At 52.3% G+C, this 25,003-nt stretch overlaps 1 protein-coding gene across 2 annotated transcripts in view; it reads left to right on the top strand.

Moving 5' to 3' along the window:
- The first annotated feature begins 533 nt into the window (after window positions 1-533).
- LOC127586547 (nucleotidyltransferase MB21D2-like) overlaps window positions 534-25,003 on the top strand; it is a 31,825-nt gene continuing 7,355 nt past the window's right edge. The window contains exons 1-2 of one of the 2 annotated variants that reach the window (XM_052044583.1): window positions 534-706; window positions 13,468-13,931. In XM_052044583.1, the coding sequence (XP_051900543.1) occupies window positions 13,715-13,931 (217 nt within the window). In that variant the 5' untranslated portion in view covers window positions 534-706; window positions 13,468-13,714. The remainder of the gene's footprint in view (window positions 707-13,467; window positions 13,932-25,003) is intronic. The other variant, XM_052044584.1, reaches the window with a different exon arrangement.

Genomic DNA, 25,003 nt, shown 5'->3' with positions numbered 1-25,003 from the left:
TACCTGATGCTCTGTGCCTGTGATGCTGCTGCAAGTAAGTTTTTCATTGCACATGGACTTGTGCAGATGACAATAAACTCGAGTTTGACTTTGAACCATGGAAAATAAAAGGTGATTAATTTGAAGGGAGTCACTTTCATCCCAAATGTATTTCTTTTATAGTCACTTTGAAGCTTTTAAACCTGCCCTCTGCAGCTGCCTCCAGCTCAGGTAAGGCCAACCTCAGCCATCAACTGTGTCTGGAACACTTTCTCTTCTTGGATGTGAAGCCAACTCCACAGGACTACAATCCCCAGAAGCCTTTAGGCCACCACGCATGCGAACTGGTGACTTTCTGTAAACCTATTTTATTTATTAAACATTCATTTTTTGACTTAGTTATTTTATTATATCAGGCTATGTTTGGTGTTTTATAATAATAAATTGGATTTAGTTTCAAAATAAATCGAGGTGTTTCACAAAAGTACTACATTTCCCAGAGAGCCCAGCGGCGGGAGGGAGGCCCGGCGCATGCGCGGTGCTGGGAGGGCGTGTCCATGGCAATCGGGACCTGTGGAATTTAAACCCTCGGGCCTGGGAGAGGCGGGAGGCGCCGGTGGCGTCCGGGCTCTGACCGGGGGGGGGGCGAGGCAAGGAGAGGCGAGGGGAGTGTGTGTCCCTGAGGTGTGTGAGGTGCGAGGAGACGGAAGGTCGGGGCTGCAACCAGGTGTGTGCTTGGCCATTGTCCTGGGTGAAGAGGGTGGGGTGAGGGCCGCTGTGCTCTCCCTCCCTCCTCCCTCTCCCCCCCCCACTCCTCCTCCCTCCCTCCCCCCCACTCCTCCTCCCTCCCTCCCTCCCTCTCCCCCCCCACTCCTCCTCCCTCCCTCCCTCCCCCCCACTCCTCCTCCCTCCCTCCCTCTCCCCCCCCCACTCCTCCCTCCCTCCCTCCCTCCCTCCCCCCCACTCCTCCTCCCTCCCTCCCTCCCCCCCACTCCTCCTCCCTCCCTCCCCCCCCACTCCTCCTCCCTCCCTCCCCCCCACTCCTCCTCCCTCCCTCCTCCTCTCCCCCCCCCACTCCTCCTCCCTCCCTCCCCCCCACTCCTCCTCCCTCCCTCCTCCCTCTCCCCCCCCCACTCCTCCTCCCTCCCCCCCACTCCTCCTCCCTCCCTCCCTCCCTCCCCCCAACTCCTCCTCCCTCCCCCCACTCCTCCTCCCTCCCTCCCTCCCTCCCCCAACTCCTCCTCCCTCCCCCCCACTCCTCCTCCCTCCCTCCCTCCCTCCCCCCCACTCCTCCTCCCTCCCTCCCTCCCTCCCTCCCCCCCACTCCTCCTCCCTCCCTCCCTCCCTCCCTCCCCCCCACTCCTCCTCCCTCCCTCCCTCCCTCCCCCCCACTCCTCCTCCCTCCCTCCCTCCCTCCCCCCCACTCCTCCTCCCTCCCTCCCTCCCTCCCCCCCACTCCTCCTCCCTCCCTCCCTCCCTCCCCCCCACTCCTCCTCCCTCCCTCCCTCCCTCCCCCCCACTCCTCCTCCCTCCCTCCCTCTCCCCCCCACTCCTCCTCCCTCCCTCCTCCCTCTCCCCCCCCACTCCTCCTCCCTCCCTCCCTCCCTCCCTCCCCCCCACTCCTCCTCCCTCCCTCCCTCCCTCTCCCCCCCCACTCCTCCTCCCTCCCTCCCCCCCCACTCCTCCTCTCCCCCCCCCACTCCTCCTCCCTCCCTCCCTCTCCTCCTCCCTCCCTCCCTCCCTCCCCCCCCACTCCTCCTCCCTCCCTCCCCCCCCACTCCTCCTCCCTCCCTCCCCCCCCACTCCTCCTCCCTCCCTCCCCCCCCACTTCCTCCTCCCTCCCTCCCCCCCCACTCCTCCTCCCTCCCTCCCCCCCCACTCCTCCTCCCTCCCTCCCCCCCCACTCCTCCTCCCTCCCTCCCTCCCCCCCCACTCCTCCTCCCTCCCTCCCTCCCCCCCCACTCCTCCTCCCTCCCTCCCTCCCCCCCCCACTCCTCCTCCCTCCCTCCCTCCCCCCCCCACTCCTCCTCCCTCCCTCCCTCCCCCCCCCACTCCTCCTCCCTCCCTCCCTCCCCCCCACTCCTCCTCCCTCCCTCCCTCCCCCCCACTCCTCCTCCCTCCCTCCCTCCCCCCCCACTCCTCCTCCCTCCCTCCCTCCCCCCCACTCCTCCTCCCTCCCTCCCTCCCCCCCACTCCTCCTCCCTCCCTCCCTCCCCCCCCACTCCTCCTCCCTCCCTCCCTCCCCCCCACTCCTCCTCCCTCCCTCCCTCCCCCCCCACTCCTCCTCCCTCCCTCCCTCCCCCCCCACTCCTCCTCCCTCCCTCCCTCCCCCCCCCACTCCTCCTCCCTCCCTCCCTCCCCCCCCACTCCTCCTCCCTCCCTCCCTCCCCCCCCACTCCTCCTCCCTCCCCCCCCCACTCCTCCTCCTCCCTCCCTCCCCCCCCACTCCTCCTCCCTCCCTCCCTCCACCCCCCACTCCTCTCCTCCCTCCCTCCCCCCCCACTCCTCCTCCCTCCCTCCCTCCCCCCCCCACTCCTCCTCCCTCCCTCCCTCCCCCCCCCACTCCTCCTCCCTCCCTCCCTCCCCCCCCCACTCCTCCTCCCTCCCTCCCTCCCCCCCCCACTCCTCCTCCCTCCCTCCCTCCCCCCCCCACTCCTCCTCCCTCCCTCCCTCCCCCCCCACTCCTCCTCCCTCCTCCCTCCCCCCCCCACTCCTCCTCCCTCCCTCCCTCCCCCCCCCACTCCTCCTCCCTCCCTCCCTCCCCCCCCCACTCCTCCTCCCTCCCTCCCTCCCCCCCCCACTCCTCCTCCCTCCCTCCCCCCCCCACTCCTCCTCCCTCCCTCCCTCCCCCCCCACTCCTCCTCCCTCCCTCCCTCCCTCCCTCCCCCCCCCACTCCTCCTCCCTCCCTCCCTCCCTCCCTCCCCCCCCCACTCCTCCTCCCTCCCTCCCTCCCCCCCCACTCCTCCTCCCTCCCTCCCTCCCTCCCTCCCCCCCCACCTCCTCCTCCCTCCCTCCCTCCCTCCCTCCCCCCCCCCACTCCTCCTCCCTCCCTCCCTCCCCCCCCCACTCCTCCTCCCTCCCTCCCTCCCCCCCCACTCCTCCTCCCTCCCTCCCTCCCCCCCCACTCCTCCTCCCTCCCTCCCTCCCCCCCCACTCCTCCTCCCTCCCTCCCTCCCCCCCCACTCCTCCTCCCTCCCTCCCTCCCCCCCCCACTCCTCCTCCCTCCCTCCCTCCCCCCCCCACTCCTCCTCCCTCCCTCCCTCCCCCCCCCCTCCTCCTCCCTCCCTCCCTCCCCCCCCCACTCCTCCTCCCTCCCTCCCTCCCCCCCCCACTCCTCCTCCCTCCCTCCCTCCCCCCCCCACTCCTCCTCCCTCCCTCCCTCCCCCCCACTCCTCCTCCCTCCCTCCCTCCCCCCCCACTCCTCCTCCCTCCCTCCCTCCCCCCCCACTCCTCCTCCCTCCCTCCCTCCCCCCCCACTCCTCCTCCCTCCCTCCCTCCCCCCCACTCCTCCTCCCTCCCTCCCTCCCCCCCCACTCCTCCTCCCTCCCTCCCTCCCCCCCCACTCCTCCTCCCTCCCTCCTCCCCCCACTCCTCCTCCCTCCCTCCCTCCCCCCCACTCCTCCTCCCTCCCTCCCTCCCCCCCCACTCCTCCTCCCTCCTCCCTCCCCCCCCACTCCTCCTCCCTCCCTCCCTCCCCCCCACTCCTCCTCCCTCCCTCCCTCCCCCCCCACTCCTCTCCCTCCCTCCCTCCCCCCCACTCCCTCCTCCCTCCCCCCCCACTCCTCCTCCCTCCCTCCCTCCCCCCCCACTTCCCTCCTCCCTCCCTCCCTCCCCCCCCACTCCTCCTCCCTCCCTCCCTCCCCCCTCCCTCCACTCCCTCCTCCCTCCCCCCTCCCTCCCTCCCTCCTCCCTCCCCCCCACTCCCCCTCCCTCCCTCCTCCCTCCCCCCCCACATCCCCCTCCCTCCCTCCCTCCCTCCCCCCCCCCACTCCCCTCCCTCCCTCCTCCCTCCCTCCCCCCCCACTCCCCCTCCCTCCCTCCCGTACCCTCCCTCCCCCCCCACTCCCCTCCTCCCTCCCTCCCTCCCTCCCCCCCACTCCCCCTCCCTCCCTCCCTCCCCCACCACTCCCCCTCCCTCCCTCCCTCCCCCCCACTCCCCCTCCCTCCCTCCCTCCCCCCCCACTCCCCCTCCCTCCCTCCCTCCCCCCCACTCCCCCCTCCCTCCCTCCCTCCCCCCCCACTCCCCCTCCCTCCCTCCCTCCCCCCCCACTCCCCCTCCCTCCCTCCCTCCCCCCCCACTCCTCCTCCCTCCTCCCTCCCCCCCCACTCCTCCTACCTCCCTCCCTCCCCCCCCACTCCTCCTCCCTCCCTCCCTCCCCCCCACTCCTCCTCCTCCCTCCCTCCCCCCCCACTCCTCCTCCCTCCCTCCCTCCCCCCCCACTCCTCCTCCCTCCCCCTCCCCCCCCACTCCTCCTCCCTCCCTCCCTCCCCCCCACTCCTCCTCCCTCCCTCCCTCCCCCCCCACTCCTCCTCCCTCCCTCCCTCCCCCCCCTCCTCCTCCCTCCCTCCCTCCCCCCACTCCTCCTCCCTCCCTCCCTCCCCCCCACTCCTCCTCCCTCCCTCCCTCCCCCCCCACTCCTCCTCCCTCCCTCCCTCCCCCCCACTCCTCCTCCCTCCCTCCCTCCCCCCACTCCTCCTCCTCCCTCCCTCCCCCCCCACTCCCCTCCTCCCCTCCTCCCTCCCCCCCCACTTCCTCCTCCCCCTCCCTCCCCCCCCACTCCTCCTCCCTCCCTCCCTCCCCCCCCTCCTCCTCCCTCCCTCCCTCCCCCCCCCACTCCTCCTCCCTCCCTCCCTCCCCCCCCACTCCTCCTCCCTCCCTCCCTCCCCCCCCACTCTCCTCCCTCCTCCTCCCCCCCCCTCCTCCTCCCTCCCTCCCTCCCCCCCACTCCTCCTCCCTCCCTCCCTCCCCCCCCACTCCTCCTCCCTCCCTCCTCCCCCCCCACTCCTCCTCCCTCCCTCCCTCCCCCCCCCCTCCTCCCTCCCTCCCTCCCCCCCCCACTCCCTCCTCCCTCCCTCCCTCCCCCCCACTCCTCCTCCCTCCCTCCCTCCCCCCCCACTCTCTCCCTCCCTCCCCCCCCCACTCCTCCTCCCTCCCTCCCCCCCCCCTCCCTCCTCCCTCCCTCCCCCCCCCACTCCTCCTCCCCTCCCCCCCCCCCACTCCTCCTCCCTCCCTCCCCCCCACCCTCCTCCCTCCCTCCCCCCCCCCCCTCCTCCTCCCCCTCCCCCCCCCACTCCTCCTCCCTCCTCCCCCCCCCACTCCTCCTCCCTCCCTCCCCCCCCCACTCCTCCTCCCTCCCTCCCCCCCCACTCCTCTCCCTCCCTCCCCCCCCCACTCCTCCTCCCTCCCTCCCCCCCCACTCCTCCTCCCTCCCTCCCCCCCCCACTCCTCCTCCCTCCCTCCCCCCCCCCCCTCTCCTCCCTCCCTCCCCCCCCCACTCCTCCTCCTCCCTCCCCCCCCCACTCCTCCTCCCTCCCTCCCCCCCCCCACTCCTCCTCCCTCCCTCCCCCCCCCCCACTCCCTCCCTCCCTCCCCCCCCCTCCTCCTCCCTCCCTCCCCCCCCACTCCTCTCCTCCTCCCCCCCCACTCCTCCTCCCTCCCCCCCCCCACTCCTCCTCCCTCCCTCCCCCCCCCACTCCTCCTCCCTCCCTCCCCCCCCACTCCTCCTCCCTCCCTCCCCCCCCCACTCCTCCTCCCTCCCTCCCCCCCCCCCCCACTCCTCCTCCCTCCCCCCCCCCACTCTCCTCCCTCCCTCCCCCCCCCACTCCTCCTCCCTCCCTCCCCCCCCCACTCCTCCTCCCTCCCTCCCCCCCCACTCCTCTCCCTCCCTCCCCCCCCACTCCTCCTCCCTCCCTCCCCCCCCCCACTCCTCCTCCCTCCCTCCCCCCCCACTCCTCCCCTCCCTCCCCCCCCCACTCCTCCTCCCTCCCTCCCCCCCCCACTCCTCCTCCCTCCCTCCCCCCCACTCCCTCCTCCCTCCCTCCCCCCCCCACTCCTCTCCCTCCCTCCCCCCCACTCCTCCTCCCTCCCTCCCCCCCCCACTCTCCTCCCTCCCTCCCCCCCCACTCCTCCTCCCTCCTCCCCCCCCACTCCTCCTCCCTCCCCTCCCCCCCCCACTCCTCCTCCCTCCCCCCCCCCCCCTCCTCCTCCCTCCCTCCCCCCCCCACTCCTCCTCCCTCCCTCCCCCCCCACTCCTCCTCCCTCCCTCCCCCCCCCACTCCTCCCTCCCTCCCTCCCCCCCCACTCCTCCTCCCTCCCTCCCCCCCCCACTCCTCTCCCTCCCTCCCCCCCCACTCCTCCTCCCTCCCTCCCCCCCCCACTCCTCCTCCCTCCCTCCCCCCCCCACTCCTCTCCCTCCCTCCCCCCCCACTCCTCCTCCCTCCCTCCCCCCCCACTCCTCCTCCCTCCCTCCCCCCCCCACTCCTCCTCCTCCCTCCCCCCCCCACTCCCCCCCCTCCTCCCTCCCTCCCCCCCCCACTCCCTCCTCCCTCCCTCCCCCCCCCACTCCTCCTCCCTCCCTCCCCCCCCCACTCCTCCTCCCTCCCCCCCCCCCACTCCTCCCCTCCCTCCCCCCCCACTCCTCCTCCCCCCTCCCCCCCCCACTCCTCCTCCCTCCTCCCCCCCCCCCACCCCTCCCCCTCCCCCCCCCCCCACTCCTCCTCCCTCCCTCCCCCCCCACTCCTCCTCCCTCCCTCCCCCCCCCACTCCTCCTCCTCCCTCCCCCCCCCCACTCCTCCTCCTCCCTCCCCCCCCCACTCCTCCTCCCTCCCTCCCCCCCCACTCCCTCCTCCCTCCCTCCCCCCCCCACTCCTCCCCTCCTCCCTCCCCTCCCCTCCCCACTCCTCCTCCTCCCTCCCTCCCTCCCCCCCCCACTCCTCCTCCCTCCCTCCCTCCCCCCCCCACCTCCTCTCCCTCCCTCCCTCCCCCCCCACTCCTCCTCCCTCCCTCCCTCCCCCCCCCCACTCCTCCTCCCTCCCTCCTCCCCCCCCCCACTCCTCCTCCCTCCCTCCTCCCCCCCCCACTCCTCCTCCCTCCCCACTCCTCCTCCCCCCCCCCAACTCCTCCTCCCTCCCTCCCTCCCCCCCCCACTCCTCCTCCCTCCCTCCCTCCCCCCCCCACTCCTCCTCCCTCCCTCCCTCCCTCCCCCCCCCCCCCCCCCCCCCCCGTGGCAGCCTCCACTCCCCTGCTGCTGGATTCCTTTGGCTAAATTGCCACTCCCCAAGCAATATGAGAGCAGGTAATTCGACTGCAGGAGGAATCACGCACTTATGTGCATAGACACACAGGTGTATGTGCATGCATAAACAGGTATGCATACATAGACACACAGGATATACATACATGCATGCATAGACACAGGTATGTGTACATACATAGACACACAGGTATACATGCACACAGGTTTCTGCATGCACACGTGCATTTGTATATGCATGTACAGTTTACACATGTATATGCATGTGTATGTGCATCCATATATGCACAAACATGTATGTATTACACACACACACACACACAGAGTAAGCTCTGCTTAATTGCATGCTGCAGTTGCCATGTTGCAGTGGTGTGACCTGGTGCATCTGTGGTGAGGTGACTGCACCACAACTAACAAAATAATCAATCATATTGGTGGGGGGGAAGTTTGCAACATATTTGCTTAATCTGCTCCTCCAGTAGTGCTTAGCTTTTAATTCCTGTGTGCACTTCTGATAGTGAATTATATCTCAAAGTTTATTTCTGCAAATCGGCTGTAAAGTGCTTTGGGGGTAATCCTAAGGGTGCAGGTATCTCTTCCCCCCCCCCCCCCCCAACAAGCACAGTAGATGTGTCCAGATGAAGGGTCTCGACCAGAAACGTTGTCCATTTCCCTCTGCAGATGCTGCCTGCTGTGCTGAGTTCCTCCAGTGCTTTTGTGTGTTGCTCCAGATTACAGCATCTGTGGTCTTTTGTGTCTCTACAGTAGATGTGTGCTGGTTTGTCGTTGTGGAATGTTTGTTCAGTGGTCACTCCCACTATGATCAGGTGAACTTGGGACAAGTTTGGTGAATTTCAACCTTTGCTGTCCAGCAACAAACAATTTGTTGGAGAAAGTCAATGCGTTCGAGCAGCATCTGTGGGAGGGAAAGGAACCATCGATGATTCAGCTCAAAACTCTGCATCATGACCCTATGCTTTCCAGACTTGCAGTTAATTGAACCAGTTTGCTGAGTCTCTCTTGAGTTCAATGCTTTGAAGGAAAGTGCTCAGAAGAACTAAGGCAGTAACGAAATGTGTTGTACGTTAAGTGGGGATCAAGTGCTGGTGGTCAGGTTCCTGATGTTCAGCACTACTTAACCAAAAATGCATGTTAATAACAATGTGATGTGTGGGTTGGTGATGATGCACGTGTCATCTGTAGAGTGTCTGACAAACTGTAGCATAAAAACCATGCTCCTGTCATATTGCAGAAACGTACTGTACTAACATCTGTTGCAATACATCAGTGCTTGTGGAAAGAAAGGGCTTACTTAATAAATCTAAAGGTTGTTCTTATTCGGCACAGTTGTGACACACAACATGATGCTACTAATATTTGACATATCATTCCTACTCAGATGTCACTTGGGCAGAAAGATCCTAGCCTGAGGCTGAGATTTTCTGGTCCTTTGCTTATCAGCTGTGATTCTTGAATCTGCTTTGCCCAATTGCTGATGTGCCTATTTTGCAACACACAAGTAATCTGAGAAATGGATTGTGATGAGAGTAGCACGTTCTGAGAGGAAACTGGTGGCTTTCAGTACGCAACAGACTTTTGACAGTGAGTCAGAAGGCTGTGGGTTGTCTGTCCCAGTCTTAAAAGGGAGTAATTTTGGTAAAGTTTTGTGGGACTGTTGGAGGTGACTTATTTCCGATGACACATCCCATGTCAGTGTTGGACTAATTTGCAATTGATTGTCGTGTCATTTTTATAATAGCTGTGCAATTACCCTTATGGCATAAGGGCACTAGATTGACCTTCTTAAATAAATCTAACAGTTCCTTTGTTCTTAATCCTACCCTAAATATCTTTGAGTAATAAAACTCATTCAATATTTTGAAGTTCTTGTAACATTAGCCTTGTGGATAATGTTAAATGTCTAATAAAGTAGGAGGAATAAGCTTGCATTAATTCCATCGCCCAATTCTGTTTGTGTGATCAAAATAATGTTTGTATTACTGTTGGAGCAGATAATGTTTCTGAGGGAGGAGGGGGAAAGTATTTTGGGAAGTGAGTGCTTTTGTTCGTAATCCTGTGGAGAACTGAGTTTGTTCTGGGTTTTTATCGACATGTAGTGTACCAAATTACTATAATATAAAAGAGATTCACTTTTGTATTTAGTCCTTGCATCTGCTGGTTTAACAGGAAGTGCATGTGGGTGGGGGGAACTCGATGAATCAGTTGCTCACCTTGTTTTTATTGTTAACACCCAACACTGCCAGCAAGGTTTCCGATGCCCATCCCTAGCTCCAGGTTACGAGGCAACATTACTCGAGACCTGGAAGCATTTCAGTCGCTTTTGACTGCGTGGAGGTCAGAAGGAGAAAAGGTAGGGATAAACTGGCAGGGGAAATGCAGCGCAGTGAGGATTGGATGCTTCTAACTGCCTTCTGGAGAACCCATGGGGAAGGGATTGGGAGGTGATGAGGGAAATTTTTTAACATGTTTAGCATCCACTTACAATTGTTGTAACTTTTTCAAGCTACGTAGAACCTCGCAAGGTAACAAAAGCTGGCGTTTTTAAACATTTGATTGCTGTTGGAAATGCAGCAGGGAATATGAATTGGGTGAGCCCAAAGGATGTGCTTACATTTATATACTAAGTTGGATCATCCCTCAGGAACTTGCATCCAGTAAAGATTTTGAAAAGTAGGAGTGGAGTCTTTCCCAACTCCCACACCCCATTTAAATTGGTTTATTATTGTCGCAGTGAAAAACTTTGCATGCCATCCATTACAGATCATTTCATTATAACAGTGCATTGAGGTAGTACAAGGGAAAACAATAACAGAATGCAGAATAAAGTGTTACAGTTATAGAGAGTGCAGGAAGATAATATGGTGCAAGGCCATAACAAGGTAAATTGTGAGGTCAAGTGTCCATCTTATCATATGGGGGGACTATTCAACCTGGTCAATAGTCTTATAACAGTGGGTTAGAAGCTGTCCTTGAGCATGGTGGTACGTGCTTTCAGACTTTTGTATCTTCTGCACAATGGTGGGGTTGGGGAGGGGGGGTAAAGAGAAGAGAGAAGGTCATAGCAGTGACCTTCAAATGTCCAGCTAATGACAAATTAAAGTACAGGTGTTGCTTGAAGGAGAAATGTTGACCAGGCAGTAGAGGAAAACCTTGGAAACACTTGGTCAGGCAGCATGTGTGCAATGAGAAACAGCAATTTTTTTTTGTTGAAAATGCTTCATTAACCAGTTTTGTTGTATTGGTTTATTATTGTCACTTGTACCGAGGTCCAGTGAAAAACTTGTCTTGCATACCGATCATACAGGTCAATTCATTGCACGGTGCAGTTACATTGAGTTAGTATGGAGTGCATTGAGGTAGTACAGGTAAAAACAACAATGGTACAGAGTAAAGTGTCACAGCTACAGAGAAAGTGCAGTGCAATAAGGTGCAAGGTCACAACCAGGTAGATCGTGAGGTCAGAGTCCATCTCATCGTATATAAGGGAACTGTTCAATAGTCTTATCAGTGGGGTAGAAGCTGTCCTTAAGTCTGGTGGTATGTGCCCTCAGGCTCCTATATCTTCTACCTGAAGGAAGAGGAGATAAAGAGAGAATGTCCTGGGTGGGTGGGGTCTTTGATTATGCTGGCTGCTTCACTTTGTAAAGTCTTTAACATTAATGTTAAGAGTTCTCCTTCCACAGATGCTCTCTGACCTGAGCATTTACAGCATTTTCTGTTTCCGTGTCAGATTTTTTTAAAGTGAAAAGCTTTTTGATCTCAATATCGGGATCTCTTGCTGAGGTGTCAGATGGAGTTTTTAGTTTAACGCTTCATCTGCAAAAGCTGCACCCCTGAGAGTGCAGCACACTTTCAGCCCTGTTAGGAAGTGTCAGCTGTTCTTATAATTTTGTCTTTCCAGATTGTTACCCAGGGTGTTTTTTAAGTGAGTTGCTGGTGAGAAACGGATAAGTTCTTTTTCTTTCCCCCAACTCCCCACGATAGTTATCATCTAGCCTTTCTCATGAATACAGGTCATTTAAGGAGAGGCAAAGAAGACCTTTGTTTCTTCAGCCTCTCTTACAATGAGCCAGTCCCACCGTGAGTGGGAGGACAAAAGCAACAAACAAGATGCTGGAGGAACTCGGCGGGTCAGGCAGCATCTGTGGAGGGAAATGGATCCTCGACCCAAAACGTCGACTGTCCGTTTCCTTCCACAGATGCTGCCTGATCTGCTGAGATCCTCCAGCATCTTGTTTATTGCTCCACGTTCCAGCATCTGCAGTCCCTTGTGTCGACAAAAGATTTCTTTATTAGTCACATGTACATCAAAACACAGTGAAATGCATTTTTGTGTAGACTGTTCTGGGGCCACGCTTCCGGCGACAACATCATGCCCACAACATGTCCACAAAATCTAATAAAGATTTCTTTATTAGTCACATGTGCATCAAAACACGTTGTGAAATGCGTCTTTTTGCGTCGAGTGTTCTGGGGGCAGCTCACAAGTGTTGTCACGCTTCCGGCGCCAACGTAGCGTGCCCGTAACTTCCTAACCCGTACGTCTTTGGAATGTGGGAGGAAACCGGGGCACCCGGAGGAAACCCACGCAGACATGGGGAGAACGTACAAACTCCTTACAGACAGCGGCCGGAATTGAACCCAGGTCGCTGGCGCTGTAATAACGTTACGCTAACTGCTACACCACCGTGCCTGCCCACAGCAACCTGTTCCACTTCACCTCCCTTGCACTGCTGATTGCCCTGCGTTGTGTAGGACTGCAGCATCCAGAGGTCATCAACTTGGTGAAAGACACACTTTGGTCTGCCCGAAAGTTGTTGGTCTTCCAGTACAACAAGATGCCCCATAAGGGAATGCTGCTGCCTGGCACATGCAAGGCTGCAGGAGTACGTGCCAAGGGATGAATTGAAGCTTGGTGCAGCCAACACAGGCTTTGTGGGGAAGGACTGTGGTCTAAGGTCCTGCTGCCACTGGACACTGAGCGGCTGCGTCCTGTGTAACAGCCCCTCAAACACTTGAGACGCACAAGAATGCAGATGCTGGAATCTGGAGCAAAATCAATGCTGGAGGAACTCAGTTGGTCAGGCAGCATCTGTGGAGGCAAAGGGATGGTCAACATTTCGTGTTGGGATAATCGGATCCGGTTATTTTCGAATCCGCAGGTTCTTTCGGGAGTCCAGGAATGAGCTGGAAACAACTTGGTGCTTCACGAAGTTTTATTGGAAAAGTTTAAAACAAAGGAACAGTCACAGCGCACATGGCACTAGCTTTACTACTGGGAGATGAGCCAAGACAAAAAGAACTAAAGCTGAGCTGGGGATGGGGATGGGGTAGAGGGAAGAGGGTGATTAACAAAAAGCGACACCTTTTATACCTGAGGTAAGAGATACTCCTTAGCTAACAATAGTCCAATCAGGAAACCTATTAGATACCTGTGGCCAAACCAACCAATGAGAAAACATTTATTCACCTGATGGACAAACCAATAAGGTAGGGAGTGGCCATTCCTTCTGCAGCCACTTGAGGTGTATTAAACACTACATGTTTTTAAAAAAAAAAGCTGCTTAAAACAGTCAAATTCAACAGGATCCTTCATCAGGACTCAAACACTTGAAGTGTGCATCGTCCATAGAGGCCACATGAGTGGCAATGGTGCCTTGTACAGAGAATATACTAACGCTGCAAATGTATAGACCTAATAACACTATGAATGTATAGACTGGATAACGTTATGCATTTAAAGAAAGCCATGCACTGTTTCATATCTACAGTGAATAAAGTGTATTGAAATTAATAATAAAAAAGTTGCTCTAGCTGCAGTTCAGTCTAGCTTCAGGGCAGGCACGGTAGTGAAGCGGTTAGCATAACGCATTACAGTGCCAGCGACCCGGTTCAATTCCAGCCACTGTCTGTAAAGAATTTGTACATTCTCCCTGTGCCTACGTGGGTTTCCTCCAGGTGCTACAGTTTCCTCCCACGTTCCAGAGACGTACGGGTTAGGAAGTTGCGGGCATGCTACGTTGGCGCCAGAAGCATGCAGGCTGCCCCCAGAACACTTGACACAAAAGATGCATTTCACTGTGTTTCGATGTACATGTGACTAATAAAGATATGTTATGTTACCAAGTGTTCATTGGGATCCGATTAACCACAATAATTGGGTAGGATTTTCAAAGAGCTCAAATTTCTAACCTTTCTGTTTTATCTTTGCAGACCTCGCAATGAAGAACATTGATTCTCTGTACTTGTGTTGCCCAGAGCAACAAAGAAGCAACTCCTTCACTGGTCAGTGAAACACCCCAAAAATTAGAAAAGTGTGAATTCACCTCAAACCACCCTGTTCCTGTTGATGGATTCCTGAGATGAATGCAGGCCTGTGATTGAGATTTTGTTTCTAATCATTTTAACTCTGCCTGGGTTTCGGTTCCGTCACCCATTTTAAAAACGTTGTATCCTGGAGATGGCGTCTTTGCCATCGTTGTCTGGCAAGGACTCTGTGCCAAACGCCAAGCCAATATTTGCCAAGCCATTGAATGACTTGGACTTCCACTCGGGAGCTCGGATCGAGGAGATTACCAAACTGATCCAGGAGTTCGGCAAGCATGAGCTGAGGGACTTTGATGATCAGCGTGCACTAGAAGTGCACACGGCTAAGGATTTCATTTTCTCCATGCTGGGTGAGTGAGTGTAAGAGAAAGAGACTTCAACACTTATATAGGGACTGTCATGACCTTAATGTGCCCAAAGTGCTCTACAGGTAATGAAATACTTCTGAATTGGTATTGGTTTATTATTGTCACTTGTACTGAGGTACGGTGGAAAAACTTGTCTTGCATACCGACCGTACAGTCAATTCATTACACAGTGTAGTTACATTGAGTTAGTACAGAGTGCATTGATGTAGTACAGATAAAAACAATAACAGTACAAAGTGTCACAGCTACAGAGAGAGTGCAGTGCAATAAGGTGCAAGGTCACAACAAGGTACATCGTGAGGTCAGAGTCCATCTCATTGTATAAGGGAACCGTTCAATAGTCTTATCACAGTGGTATGTGCCCTCAGGCTCCTGTATCTCCTACCCGATGGAAGAGAGAATGTCCTGGGTGGGTGGGGTCTTTGATTATACTGGCTGCTTCACCAAGACAACGAGAGGTAAAGACAGAGTCCAAGGAGGGGAGGCTGGTGTCCGTGATGTGCTGGGCTGTGTCCACAACTCTCTGCAGCTTCTTGCAGTCCTGGGCAGAGCAGTTGGTTTATTATTGTCACTTGTACCGAGGTACAGTGAAAAACTTGTCTTGCATGCCGATTGTACAGGTCAATTCATTCCACAGTGCAGTTACATTGAGGTAGTACAGGGTAAAAACAATAACAGTGCAGAGTAAAGTGTCACAGCTACAGAGAAGGTGCACTGCAGGTAGACAATAAAGTCACAACAAGGTAGATTGTGACATCAAGAGTCCAGCAGTCAGTTGTACATAATTAAATTCACTCAAACAGCAAATGAGCAGAATCTATATATTAGTTATTTTTCATTGGCAGATGGTGCCCAGGATACCTGGTTAAAAACTCCTGCCTTTCTTTGAAATGGCACACTGGTAGAGCCGCTGCTTCAGCTCCAGTGATCAGGTTCAGTCCTGACCTCTGGTGCTGCCTGTGTGACATGTGACCTCATCAGGTCGAGTTTATTGTCAATGTGCTCAATTCGGGTGAAGTACAGGTACAATGAAAAGCAGCATCACAGGCACATAGATTCAGACAACACACTGAAGATATTATGCCTAAATTATGCAAGACAGTGAAGAAGACTGCGCAAAACAAGACAGTGTAAATACACAATTGGAGACATCCACAGCAGTGCAGGAGGTGGTTCTGTTGCTGAGGTAGTGATTAGGGTTGTGCAGGTTGGTTCAAGAACCTGATCCTTGTAGGAAAGTAGCTGTTCCTGAACCTGGTGGTGTGGGGCTTTAGGCTTTGCCCGGCAGTAGCAGTGAGAAGAAGGCATGGCCTGGACGGTGGGGATCCTTGACAGTAGATGCTGCCTCCTTTTGAGGCAGTGCCTCCTGCAGGTTTGCTCCCACGTTCCAAAGGCGTGCGAGGTGGTAGGTCAATTGGCCACTCGATGGTGAAGGTGAGTGGCAGAATGAGAGAATGAAAATGGGATTAGTATATATGTGTGCATAACGGTCAGTGTAGGTGAGCTGAAGGACCAGCTTCCATGCTTTATGCTTCTGACTCTGTAGTCTCATAGGATCTTTATATCCATCTGAGAGAGTATTCGGGCTTAAATCTCTCGTCCAAAGAATGGCTGCTCTGGAGTGTCAGCCTGCTCAGGTCTTGCCTCTGAATCAGAAAGCTGTGATGCAACAGCCCTATGAAGCAGCAGTGTTGTGGTTACACTAATAGTAGTTTAAGATCCTTTTATAGTCCATAGAAATTGCACAGTGAGTTGACTCGGTCAGAGGAGTGGTAACCCTCTAGTCCAGTGTGCCTGCCCTGTTCTCAGCCTTTCACCATCGCTTTCACCCACCAGCACTTCAAACCTTTCCCTCTCTTCAATTAGTTCACAGCTAATGTACATTTTACATCCAATATCTGTGTTGGTTTCGGACCTCTTAATATTCTCGACCCAAAAAAAAAGCACAATTTTCAAAGCTGAGTAACTCACCCAAACAACCACTTTAGGCTGATTCCAGCACCCTTTATGTGAAGAAGTTTCTTCCATCACTCCCTATCAGAATCAGGTTTATTATCACTGATGTATGATGTAAAATTTGTTGTTTTGCAGCAGCAGTACAGTACAAAGATATAAAATAACTATAAATTACAAAATAAATACATAGTGCGACAAAAAAAGGAATAATCATAGAACCATAGAACAGTACAGCACAATACAGGCCCTTCGGCCCACAATGTTGTACCAACCTTTAAACCTCGCCTAAGACTATCCAACCCCTTCCTCCCACATATCCCTCTATTTTAAATTCCTCCATATGCTTATCTAGTAATCTCTTGAATCTGACCAATGTACCTGCCTCCACCACCACCCCAGGCAGCGCATTCCATGCCCCAACCACTCTGGATTAAAAAAAACCTCCCTCTGATATCTCCCTTGAACTTCCTACCCATTACTTTAAAGCCATGCCCTCTTGTATTGAGCATTGGTGCTCTGGGAAAGAGGCGCTGGCTGTCCACTCTATCTATTCCTCTTAATATTTTGTACACCTCTATCATATCTCCTGTCATCCTCCTCTCCAAAGAGTAAAGCCCTAGCTCCCTTAGTCTCTCCTCATGCTGCATACTCTCTAAACCAGGCAGCATCCTGGTAAATCTCCTCTGCACCCTTTCCAACGCTTCCACATCCTTCCTATAATGAGGTGACCAGAACTGGACACAGTACTCCAAATGTGGTCTAACCAGAGTTTTGTAGAGCTGTATCATTACCTCGTGGCTCTTAAACTCAATCCCACGACTTATGAATGCTCACATTCCATAAGCTTTCTTAACTACCCTATCCACCTGTGAGGCAACTTTCAGGGATCTGTGGTATAATGTGGTAGTGTTCATGGACTGTTCAGAAACCTGATGATGGAAAGGGAGAAACTGTTCCTATTGGCCTAACTTTAGGATGACCTACAAAATGTTAATATGATATCTTAGTTTATTTACTAATTCCAGTAGTGCTTTCTGACATAATTTAATCCTTTGTCCCAAATTAGACTTCTCTACATATTGTTTTGCATTCTTGCTGTCTTGTTGTAGATTGTTTTTGGTGTAGTTCCTGCCCTCTCCAAATGCATCACCTGGTACGTTGGGATTAAATTCCATCTGTCACTGCTCTGCTCAATCTACCAGTTAATCAGTATAGTTCATAGCCCTGGACAACCCTCCTCACTATCAACAATACTACCAACTTTCCTTCAAACTCAGTCAGATTTATAATTTGCATTTAGCTTCAGAATAAAAGAAATACAGTGGAAGTTGCCAGGTTGTTAAGAAAACTGTTTATTCACCATCTTGTGGGAACGTCATCTGAACGTTCTTGACTCCATTTTATGGAGGTAATCTGCCATCTTGGGGCAGCATGTGATGAGAAGTGGGAACTTTCCCAGTGATTCCCACATTTCAAAACTTTACACTTTGTGCTTTTTCAAAGTCGGGTGCTTTCTGGAAAGTTAGCAGAAGGCCCCCTCCATCACTATTTGTGAATACGCTTTGAATATTTGATAGAATAGATGTTTAGGGAAACTGTTTCAACTTGTTAGGCAAACTGAAAGGGCACCATAGTTAAGAGACTGCAGATACTGGAATCTGGAGCAACAAACAGTCTGCTGGAGGAACTCAGCAGGTCAAGCAGCATCTGTGGGTGGGGGGGGGGGAGCGGGGCAGGAAGGAATTGTCAATATTTCAGGTTGGAACCCTGCAACAGAATTGAGTGTTTCCTCCATCATCCTCTGTCTGTCCTGACACAGGGTTGGAACTTGTGTTACGTATCAGCAACAATAGAAACACACCGAGTCATGTACAAGTGTTTAAAAACTATTTTATTAATAACTACTTGTAATAATAAGAAAAGTAAAAATGTTAGATGTCAAACATAATCCCCAAAACTAATACTCAAAAGTGCATGTGTGGCAAATTCCCAAACTCCAAGTCCAGGAATAATTCTCAAAGTTCAGTTCAGCAAGTCATCAGGTGAAACGTGAGCAAAGGCTTTTGCAAAACCACTGACAAGAGAAAATAGAGAAACTATGAAATCCACATGTTCCACGATGGAACCCATATGACACCTCAATCTCCGATGATCTACTGCTTTGTTCTGAAGTATCTGCCAGCCCAAAGGTATTCGATACGTGGCCGCCCACAGAAATACTTGTTTCCCACTACAGGTTAATGACAAAGTGGACTCCACTTGTTTTCTCCAAAATCCATACATGGATTGTAGTGACGGGCAGCTATTGTTCTTCATCCATTGTTACAGAGACAGTCAGTCTCTTCAACTCACTGAGTAAAACCGTCAGCACGTTATTACTTTCCTGCTGTCTTGACAACACCACACACGCACCACTACTCTACTGTCCAGGTGCCTTAAAGGGACTTTCACCAAATAGCAACCTGGCTCGTAACACTTGAAAGGTCAACAAGATGTTGTGAGTGATGTAGTGATAATGTGGAACTCCTTGCTGAGGCATAAACCATGAACGTGGTTAACAAGCAGCTGGATAAACATGAGTGGAAGAAAGGAATCAAAACTCGGCTATGTCTGTGTGCAAGACACTTGTGCATTGAGGCAAAAGGTTGAATTCAAATCTCATTCCAGAGCCTTGAGTGTAAAATGCAAAGAACAGCAGAGGCTAGAAGTGTGCAGTGAAAACAAAATAATGTTGGAAATACTCAGCAGGTCAGGCAGGAAGAGAAACTTTTTTTCATTTCAAAAATATACTTAATTCACAAAAAATACATGCAGGAAGTACAATCAGTACGTGGCTGTCTTTGCATTCATTGTGCCATCAGATCAACAGATTATCTTACAATGCTACCCGTGTTTCCTCTTTAAAACAAATAACCCCCCTCCCCCAAAGTGTTTGAGAGGCTGTTACACAGGACCCAGTGTCAAGTCGAGTTTAATGTCATGTGCACAAGTACTTGCTTGCATCTGCATCACAGGCATGTAGATTTGGACAAGGCACAGAACGTAGGTTACACAAGGCAATGAAAGATAAGACTAAAAAAAGCAAGACCAAAAGTCATAGTTATACAGCATGGAAACAGGCCCTTCGGCCCAACTCATCCATGCCAACTGTGTTGCCCAGCGAGCTAGTCCTATTTGGCCCACAGCTCTCTAAACCTCTCCTATCCATGTACTTATCTAGGTGGCTTTTAAATGTTGCCTATGTGCCCGCCTCAACCACTATTTCTGGAAACTCATTCCAAATATACACCACCCCTTGTGTAAAGAAGCTGCCACTGATGTAACTCTTAAATCTTTCGCCTCTGATCTTAAACCTATGTCCTCTTTTTTTTTAGCAAATCTTCCCTGGGAAAAAGACTCTGTGCTTTCACCCTATCCATGCCCTGATGATCTGTATACCTCCATCAGGTCACCCCTCAGTCTCCTACGGTCCGGGGAATAATAGAGCAAAAATCAGAAACAAGTCCATGGCAGTGCAAGAGGTGGTCCGTAGTGTTCCACTGCTGAGGTAGGGTTAGGGTTGAATGATTTTGAATCAAGAGAGTAGGTGGACTTGGACTCGAATCTCACTGCATTTCAGTTTGGAATTTGAAGTTTGCCAGTAAGTACGTTTGCTGTTGAATGAAGACTCTGTAGAAAAGGCTTTGCTTGGGTTGATAGGTCTCATTCTTGGGCAAGCAAATGGAATATTGCTGCTCATGTAGCCCCACATTTGGGGTGGGGGGGAAAGAGTCCTACATAGACAGGAGGAGCAGAACTCCAGGGACTATAATCAAATTAGATTACATCATTTCAATTGAGTGTTTGTTGTGATTCACAAGTTGTGTAGAAGAAATTGGATGGACCAGTGGGTAATTTGCCTATTTTTGTAAATTGCTTGTTTAACCATTCAGTTCCAGTCCTTGGCTTCACATAGCTTCCTGGCTGTTGTTATTGCTTTTTTTTTGAAGTCCCATTTTCAACTTCATGGCAAGTTCACTAACCACCCAAAAATATATCAAAGGCAAGGCAGGTTGTTACTCAGTTCTAATTGCCATGTGGTAACTTAAGTGGCTTCCGTGACTGCTTCAGAGGGCAGGTCAGAGCCAGCCGTGTTGGTGTGGTGCTGTTGTCTCATACAGACCAGGCTGGGCAAAGTTGTAGATCTTTTCACCACAGTGGGATATCACCAAATCAGGTTGCGGTTCTGACAGTCCCCATGTTTTCATGACTCCTACAGGTGATTTCCTTGTGTTGGTAGTCGTGGGTTGCATCTAGAACAATAATGGAGAGAAAAAGGTGCTCTGGCCCACAAATGTTCTGATTTCTCCAGTTATCTCGGGACAGATATAGCCTATCTTGGCACCCCTGCCAACTCTCAGCCATACTAACTCCTGGAAAGGATAAAAATGTAGGCCAATTTGCATTGGTGTTGGTGAGGGAGGGTTTGGATTAGACTGTTCTGTGGTCAGTCTATCCTTGGTTATCAGGAAAATGATAGGGGGTGTCATTGACACTGCTTTCAAGCACCCCCCTAACTACCAATAATAACCTGCACACTGATCTTTTAAGGTTCTGCTAAGGTCAGAGTCATACTGCATTGAAACAGGCAAATGGGACCAGCTCAGGTAGGCAACTTGGTCAGCATGGACAGGATGGGGCAAAGGGCCTGTTTCTGCACTGTATAACTCTGACTTCATCAGTTATAAAGCATTTTGGCACATCCAGAGACTGTGAAAGTCAATATATATCTCTGAATTGGCATTGGCAAGAATGGTTTCTCTGATCATTACTTCACAGCTATTTGTGGGAGCTTGGTGGTTGATATTAGCTGCTTAGTTTCCTGCATTATAACAGTGACAGCACTTCCAAAGTATTTAATTGCTTGTAATGTGATTTGGGACATTCCAAGGTTATGAAGGCATGATGGAATTTTTTTTTGGAGGGGTGGTAGAGTGCCTGCTTAAGTTACGCTCTGTAAACTCTGAAACCCACTTGCTGAATGTTAATACGATCCTATTCTTGCAGACAGCTCTGTCCACTCTTTCAAGGTCTCAAAGTGAAACAATAAGTTGCACATCGTACCAATTCGGTTTTTGGGAAAGGTGCCCCATGGTGTCCGTCACAAACCAGCCACCGAGCTAAAGGAAGCAACAGATGTGATCAAAGAAGAGGAAGCTACTTTTTGACGAAGTTTTAAATGCTTTATTTAACATCTTCTGAAGTAATTTGCAGCCAATAAACTGCTTTTGAAATTTGTAATGTAGAGAGGATGACAAGTGTGTTAAGTGTAGGCAAAGGAGACTGCACGGGCTGGAGTCTGGAGCAACAAACGAGAGGCAGAATCTGTGGATCTATCACCTCCCAGCCTCTGTCGCTACTTCCACACTCCCCTCCTTCATCTGCCTATCACCTCTCCTCACCTGGATCCACCTATCGCTTGCTAGCTCTTGCTCCACCCCTTCCCTTCACCTCTTTACACTGGCTATCTCCCCTCCCCTCTGTCTTTCAGTCCAGGAGGAGGGTTTTAACCGGAAACACTAACTGTCTACTTCCCTCCACAGATGCTGCCTCCAGCATCTTGTCTGGTGTGTTCGATGCATTTGTGTTCCAGAGAGCATTGAGTCACTGCTGTGCTGAGGGTTTGATCAGATAGCTTTCAGAGAGGCATCCACCCACTCCCCTAGCCTGAGATTCTAGAAATGAATGTTGTATCATCTAATACTAAGAAGGCTAATATTCAAAAATAAATTATTCATAAGAATATATATAGGAAATGTAATACAATTTGTACACATCTTTACATCCATAATGTCATGAAGTCACTATTGTGCCATCAAAACTAATACATTCTATTTTCAAAGCACCAAATGCCACTTGTGGCCTGTTTGATCAATACACCCATCAAGTGTTTGAGAGGCTGTTACACAGGACCCAGCCCCTCAGTGGCGTAGGACCTTGGATTGCAGTCCATCTCCAGAGCCTTTGCAGTGGCTGCATCCAGCTTCATTGCATTCTTTAGTATGTACTCATACATACTCGAGTGTTCCAGTTGGCAGCATTCGCTTATGGACATCTCATTGCACTGGAAGGCTGAGATTAAGTGTGTAGAAAAGCAGGAATGGGCTATCTAGCCTTGTGCCTACTCTGCCATTCAGTAAGATCACCTTTAACCTTGGCTCTGCTTCTGTACTAACTCGGGTATCCATTAATCCCCTTAAATATCTAACACTCAAATACACTCAGCAACTGAGTCTCCTCTGCCTTGTTGGATAGAGAATTCCAAACATTCCTTACCCTCTGGGAAGTGAGTTTCTCCTCATCCTTCCTAAATAGCTGACTCCCTTGAATTCTGCCACCCCCTGGATCAAGATAACTGAGCCCTTTGAGATTCAAATGTTTTAATTAGATAGAAAATTCATTGTTTTTTGGACCTTTTCTTTCCCCTCCTTTCTCTCTCCTCCCCCCCACCCCCAAACAAAAAAAACCTCCCAATTTTCTCCCTCCATATTAGGGAGGCCAACAGCATGCTTGTCCAACTAGCCTCTCTTCATGGACTAGGCAATGTGCCAACCAATAATATTGTCTCTGCTGTAATACAGGAATCACTGCAGCCTATTTCCGTGCATCAAGCAGCATTGTACTAATCACCAGAGAATCTCTTGCCTTTTTTTAAACAAAGTGATAGTGGTTGAGGGAAAATACTGACCAGGATGCCAGGGATAATTTTTTTTTAAATTGCGGGTTATCCAGAAAGACTGATGCTGGAAATCTGAATTAAAAACATATGTTCAAGCATTTTGTTTTACCAGGGATATTTACTCTGTTCAAAATGTTGCAGGTTTTTGTTTTGCCTCCAAGGAGTGCATTATTGGGCCTTGATTTATAGTCTTTATCTGACTGGAAGTGGTTTTGTGCAGTAATTAGTTCTTGGCTACAGGACCCCAGCAGAGTTTTAAGGCTGTCTGGTGACTCCTGGACGAATTGACCTGCCTAGTTCATTAGAATTTCAAGTGTAGTGACTCTGAGCTAGCTCTTCTGATTGTCCAAGGCATACATCTCCTGTATTGAATGACTTCCTGGACATTCTAGAGCACTTTAGAACAAAATAGTGGAGTTGCTATTGTAATATAAAAGCAAGAAAGCCAACATGCTGATTTGGGGGATAATTGTTGGTCAGATTCCTGGATTAAATAGCCTCCCAATGATACTTTGGGATCTTGTACAACCACTCGGAAAACTATTTGCCTCACTTTAATGTCTCAGAGGTACCTCTGTCAGTAAAGTGGCACTATATGACTGCACTAGGCATCCCTGCCTAGATCTTTGTATTATAGATGATCAATTTTGGTTGAATATTACAGTAAACTGATAATCTGGTACCCCCAGGACTTTGGTGCTGGACTAACAGTTATTGGATGCTACTCTTTAACCCCAATGCCCTTTTATTTCACAATAGTGTAATACATTTTCCAGTGAGTGTAAAGGGAGCAGAAGACATCCCAGCACATGGAACCCCTGCTCCAGCTGCAGCCTCTCATGTTCCTGAATCCCCGATGTCCAGACCCTGACCGAACTCCTGGCCCACAGCCCAGATCTCTGACTCTGGCTGGGCACTCCGCTTGCACCCGGGGCCTCCAGATCGTACTCCAAACTACTGAGTAGGCCTGACCTGAGCCCTCAGGATTTCCGAATCATCGGATGCTGGATTATCGGAGTTTCACTGTACGTTGAGTTAACAATGGCAACTGGGCCAGGTGGCTTGGATTGGGGCTCAACTCTTAGTGAGGGTCAAGGTGTGGTCCAGGGAGTACATTTAGACAGGGTTTTAACTTGGTCATAATTCCACGAATGGGAGCTTCACACTGTTGGCTGCCCAGCCAAGCACTTGCACCAAACTGGAGACATAGAAGATTGCAGATGCTGCAATCCAGAGCAACAAACGGTCCGCTGGAAGAACACAGTGGGTCGAGCAGCATCTTTGCGGAGGAAAGGAATTGTACATGTTTCCAGTGGAAACAATGTCAACTGTCCATTTCCCTCCACAGATGCTGCCTGACCCACTGAGTTCCTGCAGCATCTCGTTTGTTGCTCCACATACACCAAACATCTGATCACAGGCACATCCCTCCCCACCATCAGGAGTATCTACAGGAGGCGCTGCCTCAAGAAGGCAACATCCATCATCAAAGATCCCCACCATCTGGGCCGTGCCATCTTCTCACAGCTCCCATCGGGCAGGAGGTACAGAAGCCTGAAGTCCCACACCACCAGGTTCAGGAACGGCTACTTCCCTTCAACCATTTGGTTCTTGAACCAACTGGCAAAACCTTAATCGCTACCTCGGTATTGATAAGATAAGATCTTTATTAGTCACATATACATCGAAACACACAGCAATGTATTTTTTGCGTACTTTTCTGGGGGGCAGCCTGCAAGTGTCGCCACAACTTCTGGCACCAACATAGCATGTCCACAACTTCCTACCGGTACGCTATGACCACTACAATGGACTTTTTGTTCTGTATTCTTTCTTGTAAAAAAAAAAAAATTGTTTAATTTGTTTTCTTGTGAATGTTGTCTATCTGATGCTATGTGCCTGTGATGCTGCTGCAAGTAAGTTTTTCATTGCACCTGTGCACACATGGACTTGTGCAGATGACAATAAACTTGACTTTGACGTTTAGACTCCCCCAGCCTGGTAAAAAGGCTGTGACAATTCACCTTGTCGATGTCCCTCATGATTTTATATCCCACCTTTTGGTCCAGGGGTAACGCCAAAGAGTCTTTGACTGGTGTTGCCTCCAACCTCTTGATCTCTTTCCTCTGGCCATTTCAGTGAAATTTTCCAATTCCTTGAATACAGTTTGGCCATTTTCTTGCCTTTGAAGCATATTGTAGAAGGGGAGAAGGTTACAAGTTTCTGTCCTTGTAAGAATGCTTCGGCTTCCGAAGATCTTCAGCAAGCCCTCCCAAATCTGTGACCAAGAAGCACAATAGACTCTAGTGATTAGGGTTGTGCCGGTTGGTTCAAGAATTGAATGGTTGACAGAAAGTAGCTGTTCTTGAACCTGGTGGTG

The sequence above is a fragment of the Pristis pectinata genome, chromosome 37 (assembly GCF_009764475.1).
Source record: "Pristis pectinata isolate sPriPec2 chromosome 37, sPriPec2.1.pri, whole genome shotgun sequence".
NCBI classification, from domain to species: domain Eukaryota; kingdom Metazoa; phylum Chordata; class Chondrichthyes; order Rhinopristiformes; family Pristidae; genus Pristis; species Pristis pectinata.
This window is presented reverse-complemented; position numbering and strand designations above follow the sequence as displayed.